This window comes from Scylla paramamosain, chromosome 19 (assembly GCF_035594125.1).
Source record: "Scylla paramamosain isolate STU-SP2022 chromosome 19, ASM3559412v1, whole genome shotgun sequence".
NCBI lineage: Eukaryota > Metazoa > Arthropoda > Malacostraca > Decapoda > Portunidae > Scylla > Scylla paramamosain.
This window is the reverse complement of record NC_087169.1, coordinates 17,346,142-17,355,362: the sequence shown is the minus strand read 5'-3', so window position 1 is coordinate 17,355,362 and position 9,221 is coordinate 17,346,142. Positions and strand designations below refer to the sequence as shown.

The 9,221-nt window shown below is 40.9% G+C and overlaps 2 protein-coding genes across 2 annotated transcripts in view; both read left to right on the top strand.

Annotated features, from left to right (window-relative positions):
• LOC135109791 (anti-lipopolysaccharide factor-like) lies at positions 1 to 2,951 on the top strand. Its single transcript, XM_064021458.1, has 4 exons — positions 1 to 133; positions 509 to 643; positions 1,669 to 1,805; positions 2,174 to 2,951. The coding sequence occupies exons 2-4, from the start codon at positions 510 to 512 to the stop codon at positions 2,293 to 2,295; spliced, it is 393 nt and encodes a 130-aa protein (XP_063877528.1). The 5' UTR covers positions 1 to 133; position 509; the 3' UTR covers positions 2,296 to 2,951.
• A 3,246-nt stretch (positions 2,952 to 6,197) lies between these two features.
• The window catches only part of LOC135109789 (anti-lipopolysaccharide factor-like), a 3,245-nt gene continuing 221 nt past the window's right edge, over positions 6,198 to 9,221 (top strand). Inside the window, exons 1-4 of the mRNA XM_064021456.1 lie at positions 6,198 to 6,358; positions 7,123 to 7,254; positions 8,112 to 8,248; positions 8,382 to 9,221. The exon at positions 8,382 to 9,221 is cut by the window's right edge and continues 221 nt beyond it. Of these exons, the coding sequence (XP_063877526.1) occupies positions 7,124 to 7,254; positions 8,112 to 8,248; positions 8,382 to 8,494 (381 nt within the window). The 5' untranslated portion in view covers positions 6,198 to 6,358; position 7,123 and the 3' untranslated portion in view covers positions 8,495 to 9,221. The remainder of the gene's footprint in view (positions 6,359 to 7,122; positions 7,255 to 8,111; positions 8,249 to 8,381) is intronic.

Below are 9,221 nucleotides of genomic sequence, written 5' to 3'. Positions count from 1 at the left end.
TGTGTAAAATTTTCCTAGAGTGGAGGTATATGAACGGCAGTCAGGTGATTTCTCCTCACTCCCTCACCGGCCGCAACGGAACACAGGTGAAACAGATACTCAGGTGACTCCACGGATAGCTTATCTTATATAGGTGAGTGCCAGGCAGGTGTTTATTTGTGGATATACATGGAAGCACCTGTACTGTTCATTATCAGGTGTTTTTTTTTTCTCTCTCTCTCATTAATACCTGTTGATTATGTTATTAAAGAAAATGGTATTTTTATGTATTATTTTCTATGTACTTTGTCACCTGCATATATCAGTTGTCATCTACACCTGTATATTGATACCTGTAAAATTTATATTGCTTTATATGTCTTTTTTGTATCAATCATTGTATGTTTTGTCACCTTTGTGCACTGTTAGTTACTGGTACCTGTAAACGTTATGGTGTTTACAGAAATGTTTTGTGTTGTATGTGTGTGCGTGTGTGAGTGTGTGGTTAATTTCTTTTCCCCCCATTTAGGATGCACGTGTCCCAGGCATGTGTGGTGGCTGCGGTGGTGGCGGTGATGGTGGTGATCGCCCCTCCCACGCCCACCCAAGCCGCGCCATTCGGCATATCAGACATTCTAGGAAGCGTCCTTGCACCTGTAGTGAAGTGAGTCTGGCAAGAATCTTCTAAACTGCTATTCACTAACACATGTTTATCTACCATAGGGTTATGTACGTACGTGGTCATACTTTATTTCATTATTTATCTTCCTACCTTAACCTAACATCCGCAGATAATCTCATTTCCTAATATTTCCTTTTCTGATTTTCCATTTTCTTTTTTTATTTTTTTTTCTTTAGACACTCCTTCTCTCACTATTCTCTTTCTAAATTCTTAAGCAAGACTTAGCTCCAAAAACTTTTTTTCCCTTTCTAACTTTCTAAAACTCGTAAACACTTCTCTTTGCTCCACAAGTTCCCTTTATCTGTCACCCTTCTAGAACATAAGAACATAAGGGAAGCTGCAAGAAGCCGTCTGGCCTATCCGTGGCAGTCCCTGCATGGAACATACTTATTTCCACCTGTCATCCTCACCCATGGATTTAATTACACTTATTCTAGAACTCCTTAATGACTACCTAACCTTACCTAACCTAACCTAATCTAATGTAACTTAACCTAACGCAACGTAACGTAACCTAACCAAAACAAACTCCCTCATGACTATAGCTGTCTTCGCTATTTTCATGCTAACTGCTCTTCTGATCCTGTTAACTGCATGCCTCCCCTCCTCCCGCGGCCTCGCTGCACAAGACTTTCTTCTTTCTCTCACCCCTATTCTGTCCACCTCTCTAATGCAAGAGTTAACCATTATTCTCAATCATTCATCCTTTCTCTGGTAAACTCTGGAACTCCCTGCCTGCTTCTGCATTTCCACCTTCCTATGACTTTAATTCCTTCAAGAGGGAGGTTTCAAGACACTTATAATTCAGTTTTTGACTACCGCTTTGGACACTTTTATGGGACTAGCATCTCAGTGGGCTTTTTTTTTTTATTGGATTTTTGTTGCCCTTGGCCAGTGTCCCTCCTACATAAAAAAAAAAATAAATAAATAAAATATGACCTAACCTAATTTAACTCCCTTATGAATACCTAACGAACCTAAGCTAACCTAACCTAACCGCCACACAGGGAGGCCATCAAGACAAGGGAAATCACGTTGCTGGACAACTACTGCACGATGACAAGGCGACCCTACATCAAGAGCCTCGAAGTGCACTACAGGGCGGAAGTGAGCTGCCCAGGCTGGACCACCATCAAGGGAAGAGGTAAGGGCGCGTATGTGTGTGTGTATGTGTGTGTGTGTGTGTGTGTGTGTGTGTGTGTGTGTGTGTGTGTGTGTGTGTGTGTGTGTGTGTGTGTGTGTGTGTGTGTGTGTGTGTTCGTATGTGTGTGTGTGTGTGTGTTCGTGCAGTAATTTTTCTTCATCCAAATCCTCTTCATTGTATCTAAACTATTCCTTTAATGAAGCATCTCTGGCTGTTTGTTGTACTTTTTTTTATGGACATATTTGTCTCCTTAATGAAAATATACTCATTGTGATCCTCTCTCTCTCTCTCTCTCTCTCTCTCTCTCTCTCTCTCTCTCTCTCTCTCTCTCTCTCTCTCTCTCTCTCTCTCTCTCTCTCTCTCAACAGGTTCCAATCACAGAAATCCCACCAATTCCGAGAATGCTGCCCTTCGGGACTTCATGACGAAGGCGGTGAAGGCAGGATTGGTCACAAGAGAGGAAGCTGCCCCCTGGCTTGATAACCGCTAAACCACACTCAGGACACTCTTCACTCTTTTGCTTCTCTGGAAAATAAGGCATCTTTATCTTCCTTACATGCTTCCTTGGCCCGTATTCTTAAACGTTTCAGCGATTTATCTCGACTGCTTTTAACAAGCTCTAGTGAAACTTATTGGGATTTCAGGGGTGTTTTCGTTTCTAGTGACAGTTTAGTAATGATTCAACATCTTTAACAAGCTGTGGTTGGAGTTATTATTATTTTCAGGGAGTTTTCATGCTTCTAATGAGAGTCTAACAGGATTCTACACCTTTAAGAGGGACTCATTAGGGTTTTCAAAGATATTTTCGTGATTCTAACGAAAGTTAAATGAGCATTCTGCACCTCAGACACCTTCAAACTCAAGGGTGTTTCCACGATTCTAGTAACACTTATGCAAGAATTCTGCATCATCACTGAAAAAAATCACCCATGAGAATACGATGAATCATCTCTGTGGCCTTTAAGAAATAGTCCTTATGGGAAAACAAAACATTTACGAATGCGGGTCTCCGTGTCTCATCTTTGTCCAAACCTGTATTGTCACCACCACCACCTTCCTCACCTGCACAGTCACCGGTAATTATTGGTTGACTGAATGTGATATTATTTGTTACCTAAATATAGAAAAGCAAATAAATGTCAATTGTTACTTAAGTTTTTTATTCCCTTTGTCAAGTTGAGTGGTTTTTCATCATTGCCATCATTACGACAGGCAAGGGAAAAAAAAAAAAGGAAAAAGAAAGAATGATAAGATGAACATGAACAAGAACAAAAATAAGAAGGACGAAAAGCATGATGACGATAAAAAAAAAAAAAAAGATCCATTACCACAACCTTCATGCATCGTCAATGTGTGTGTGTGCGTGTGTGTGTGTGTGTGTGTGTGTGTGTGTGTGTGTGTGTGTGTGTGTGTGTGTGTGTGTGGGTTCGTCTTATGCCTGTGGCTGGAGGAGGAGGAGGAGGAGGAGGAGGAGGGAAATTGTGGAGGGATGGTAGGGATGTGGATGAAAATGTGGAGGAATTCATGACCGGAGGATGTGAGGTAGTGGGAAAGGATGTGGAGGTGGTGGAGGTTAGCTGGGAGAGGTAGAGGTGGAGGACAGGGAGAGGGGAGGCGGGGTGGAGGTTAGGTGAGAGTGGTGGGAGAGGGAGGGAGAGGTGGAGGAGAGGGAGAAGGGAGGGGGTACTGATTAGGTGGGTGAAGAAGGGGAGGCTTGGGATATGATGGGGAGTAAAGGATGGTGGTGGTGGTGGTGGTGTAAACAAGTAAATGAACTTAAACTAATGAAAAAACATTCAAATAAATCACATATCGAATAATTTATTGTATTTTCCTATTCGCTTAGTTTTCTTCTTCTTTCTTTCCTTTTTCCTCTTTTTTTTATCTCATTTCGATAACTGAAATTACAAGCATGAATGAATTTACTTATATTTACTTTCTTCACAAACACAAGAGTCTATCTATCTATCTATCTATCCATCTATTTCAACATTCCATTCCCGTCCTCCCAGTTTAGGTATGTCAGTTTGTCTGTTTATCTGTCTCTCTGTCTATGTTTATCTGTCTCTGTCTATGTTTATCTGTCTCTGTCTATCTGTCTTATCCTCCGTTAGCGTGATGTCCCGTGTCCTTGAGGAAGCATGAAGACACTTGATACCCGCGGCTCTGGGAAGCCCCGAGGGAACGAGGCTGGAGGAGCAGGCGGGATTTTGGTGTTAATAATAGTGTTGTTTGTTGTTGTTGTTGTTGTTGTTGTTGTTGTTGTTGTGGTGGTGGTGGTGGTGGTGGTGGTAGTTATTGTTGTTGTTGTTGTTGTTGTTGTTGTTGTTGTTGCTGTTATTGTTGTTGTTGTTGTTGTTGTTGTTGTTGTTGTTGTTGTTGTTGTTGTTGTTGTTGTTGTTGTTGTTGTTTTTGCTGTTGTTGTTGTAACTAACTCTTCTTCATTTTCTTTTTTTTTTCTTCTTTCTTTTTTTATGTTTTTCTTTCTTCCTTTCTTATGGCATCAAGTACAAGTACAAATAATCTTAATTTTCAACCACTTTCTTGTTATTGTATTGAGGAAGGGGAGGAGGAGGAAGAAGAGAAGGAGGAGGAAGAGGAAGAGGAGGAGAAAGAAAAAACAGCAAAGGAGGAAGTCAGCAAACAACAACAACAACAACAACAACAACAACAACAGTAATGGAAACTCCACCACCACCACCACTACCATCCCTTCCACCCTTCCATAACCTTTTCAACCTTGACTCATCTCCGTTCTGATCATGGCCGTGACGTCAACGTCCTCAACACCTCAGGAAGGCGCAGAAGAGAAGCAAGAAAACAAAGCGAGGTTCGTGTTTCTAGGAAAAGAGAACAAACGTTTGGACGAACCTGCTCGACCGTGAAATGCTCTCTCTCTCTCTCTCTCTCTCTCTCTCTCTCTCTCTCTCTCTCTCTCTCTCTCTCTCTCTCTCTCTCTCTCTCTCTCTCTCTCTCGTATTCAGAAATGGTTTGCACTCTCACCACGGCTGGTTTCAAAGGCCACAGAGATGATTAGCCCGTTTCTCAAGACTGTTTCTTCTTTTAATAATGTATAAATCTTGTTAATCTGTCACTAGAACTGTAACTTCGATTAGAGCCTTTAGAAAGTAATGGAGGTGCTGCTCTCTCTCTCTCTCTCTCTCTCTCTCTCTCTCTCTCTCTCTCTCTCTCTCTCTCTCTCTCTCTCTCTCTCTCAAGAATCATATTAAAGAGAACAAAAGGGTAATCTTTTTTTTTCCATATAATTATTGTTTTCCTTATTATTATTCATGTAGGAAAAATAAACATATACACACAGATTTTGTAATGTTATTTTTTCCTTATTTTTTTCGATGATGATAATGATGACTCAATTCACTATCACCAGTACCCAAGATCTTATCATGATCCCATGCAGAAGATAAATAGATAAACACAAGCGTGAATAGAGTGATAAACACAAGAGTGATAGAGACTCACTATATATATATATATATATATATATATATATATATATATATATATATATATATATATATATATATATATATATATATATATATATATATATATATATATATATATATATATATATATATATATATATATATATATATATATATATGAATAAATAAATAAATTTTGGAATTCTTAAAAGTTCACAGAGAAGACGAGGAAGAAAATTATACGCTGTTTTGTTTACTTGTTTGATTTTTTGGGGATAAGTTTAAAAAGCGTAAGTTCTTTAACCCTTTAAATCCGCTAGACTTTTTTTATAATCTTATTTCTGGTAAATTAACATGCATTTAGTGAGTCTCTTAGTTACTCTCCTGAAATCAGTGAGTTACGTGTTAAATTTAGTAAAATGCTCCCCTTGAGTCCCAAGTTCTATGAAATCCTGACGAACAAACGCTTCCTTTAATACATTCCAAGAACTTACCCGGCATGTAAACGTTTAGTCTCATGTGTTGCTATGGTGTGTGTGTGTGTGTGTGTGTGTGTGTGTGTGTGTGTGAGTGTGTGTGTGTGTGTGTGTGTGTGTGTCAGTGTGTGTGTGTAATATGTATGTGATTTAAAATATACATATATGAATGTATCCACTTAAACACACACACACACACACACACACACACACACACAGAGCGGAATTCATAAAAGCACCACTTATCTTAGAAGACACAAAAACACTTAAAATCACTAGATAACCAACTAACTCCCCCCCTCCACACATACAACCACGGCACTGTGTCATCTATAAGAGTCACTAGAACCTTACGCTCCAAGCTCTAGCTATAAGGGCCAGAATGAACGCGTGAGTGATGGGATTGTCGACTAGTTTATATTCCTGCGCGCTACACTTCCCCACTCACTGTACAACTGATGAGGTGGTTTCCCAGTGTCCTTTCTGAGCATTTTTAAATTTTATGGCTCCTCCCTATATATTCTGGAGATGGCACTACTCATCAGTTACCCTCAGACATTGCAAGGGGAAGGTTTGCTCGCTCCTGCTAACCTAATCCTATCTCAGAGAAGTGCGAGTTTGTTCCCTTCAAGTAAGTACTGGTTAATTTTGTGATTTATTTTTTATTGCCTTATCAAGATTATCTTTTTTTAATCGATGGCTTCTGTGTGAATCCTTCGTCTTTTACTTACAGTTACTACACCACAAATTTGTTCTGGTTAATTAAGCTATCTACCTTTTTTATCTACCTTTTTTTTTTTACATCAAAGGATTTATTTTGTTTTTGTTTATTGTTTTTCTGTTCATTTTCCTTTTTTTTTTTTCCTACTCTCTACATTTCCGTGTTCCGATCTTGTAATTCCTCGTGTTCTTCTTATTTTCCTTTTTTACGATGCTGCACGACCGGTTGCTTCCAGACAACATCATTTTACATGTTGAGGAGACAAGCCGGTTATAGGAAAAGCAAAATTTAAAGTCCTCACTCTGAGTTCTGAAATATCGTACCTTTTAAGGAATCATTATCGAACTTAGTGAATGCGTAAGTTTAGCAGATTTTAGTTCAAGGAGAGAAGTGAAGGGATTGTAGTAGTGGAGATGAAGTGTGTGTGTGTGTGTGTGTGTGTGTGTGTGTGTGTGTGTGTGTGTGTGTGTGTTCTTTTCCTAGTCACGAAGATCCTGGTCATCAATTAGAAAACGGGAGAAAGGGTATAAAATAATGCATTGTCTGATCTTTTATAGTGTATTGTCCTCTATCTCTCTCTCTCTCTCTCTCTCTCTCTCTCTATCTCTCTCTCTCTCTCTCTCTCTCTCTCTCTCTCACACACATAATATACGCGTTTTCTTTATCATTTTCAGCATGGTTCGCGGATGCCTGGCGACGGTGGTGGTGGTGGTGGTGGTGGGCGTGTGTCTAAACCCCACCCCCGCACAGGCTGGATCCTTCGACTTCTCCAGCCTCCTATCCAGCGTTGCCAACACTGCCATCAAGTGAGTAGTGGTGGTATACTAGTAGTAGTAGTAGTAGTAGTAGTAGTAGCAGTAGTAGTAGTAGTAGTAGTAGTAAAGATGGATGAGTAAGTGTGTGTGTGTGTGTGTGTGTGTGTGTGTGTGTGTGTGTGTGTGTTTCTATAATATGCCTTCCTATTTACTTGTCTGTTAAATTATTCATGTCTATGTGTTTGTTTTTCTATCATTCTGTCTGTCTCTCTCTCAAGCGATCTGTCTGCCTGTCTGTCTTTATGTCGTTATGTCTATCTGTCTCTCTAGCGGCCTGTCTGTCCTTCCGTCCGTCCGTCTGTCTGTCTGTCTATAATGCCACACCAGTGATGTCCTCGGCATTCCCGCTTGACACATTCTATTCCTTCCTCTCTACCTTTTGTTATTTATTTATTTATTTATTCCCTTTCCTCTTTATTCTCTCCATTCTGTCAATTCACGTCTTTTATTATCATTTTTTCATGACGTATTTTTCATCAACATTGAGCTTGGTACATGTGAATTTTTCCTCCTCCTCCTCCTATTCCTCCTCCTCCATATTCAACAGGAAGTAATCATTCACGTTTCAGTCACAGTCACTTTATGAATTCCTATAAAAGGGTCTCTCTCTCTCTCTCTCTCTCTCTCTCTCTCTCTCTCTCTCTCTGATAATGTACCAACTCTCACACAAACAACTCTCACACAAACAACATCTTTTCTTCTCTCCCTCTCTCGCATCCTCCCTCACTCTTCCTTACTCCTTCCACTCCCTCCTTCCCTCCTTCCCTCCTTGCCCTCCCCTTATTGACTCCCTCCCTCGCTTTCTTACTCCCTCCCTCACTACCTGCTTGCCTCCCTCCCTCCCTCAGGCGCCTATTCGTGGAAAGGGAAATCGACCTGTTCGACCACTACTGTGTCCTGAGCCGCAGTCCTCACATCTACAGCTGGGAATTGAAATTTGAGGCGACTGTTACCTGCCCCGGATGGACACCCGAGAAAGGCAGAGGTATCACGTGTTCCTCCTGCATTGTCTTTGCACTGTAATGGCCGGTATTCATGAACGCTGTGCTCCCTTCTCTTTAATAGAATGTGATGCTTCCCTTCATGGTAACTAATAGTCCGTTCTTTCTCTCGCACAGTGAGGGGCTACTCCAGCCCCACATCAGCCGAGCGAGAAGCCACCAAGGACTTTGTGCAGAAGATTGTAAGGCGAGGACTGGTGACAAGGGAGGAGGCGAGTGAGTGGCTGTGAGGTGCATGTGGCGCCACGCACAAACACACACACACACACACACACACACACACACACACACACACACACACACAGGTTCTTGAAAGCATTACCTCAATAGCCACTTAACACATTATTACATGAGGGAAGGAGCAAGAAGCCAGTTGGCCTACACACGTGGCAGTCCCTGTATGAAACATACCTGTATCCACCTCATAATTATACCAAAGCATAACAGAAACATCCAAACCACACACACACTTGTAGTGATGAAATGTTATCACCACAGCAGTACCACATCACAACTACATGTCACAGTACCCACACCACCACACCACACCACAACACAACGCCACTCACGCCACCACATGCCACATTCAAGTCACCACACCACCACACCACAGAACACTGATGACCACACCAGTCACACCACCAGCTCAGTCGTACTAAGGTCACACCACAGCACCACAACACCACATGCCTGCCACACCACAATTATATAATAAGTTGTAATGACTCTGTAGTACTTAATCTGTTTCCCACAAAGTGTAATGTCCAGGAAGCAATAAAAAGACAATACTGGAAGGGAGAGATTAAATGCATGCGTGTTGTATATTGTCTTCATGCCAGTCAGTCAATCAATTAATCAGTCACTCACTCAGTTAATGTTTCCCATAACACAAACATAAGAAAACACGAAAACAATTAGAAAAAAAAAAGGAAAGAAAAATCTTAGAAAACTTTTCTA

Coding starts and splice junctions, on each gene's coding strand:
- LOC135109791 (XM_064021458.1), top strand. CDS start 510: ATGCACGTGTCCCAGGCATGTGTGGTGGCTGCGGTGGTGGCGGTGATG. Junction 644..1,668: donor GTCCTTGCACCTGTAGTGAA/GTGAGTCTGGCA, acceptor ACCGCCACACAG/GGAGGCCATCAAGACAAGGG. Junction 1,806..2,173: donor GACCACCATCAAGGGAAGAG/GTAAGGGCGCGT, acceptor CTCTCTCAACAG/GTTCCAATCACAGAAATCCC.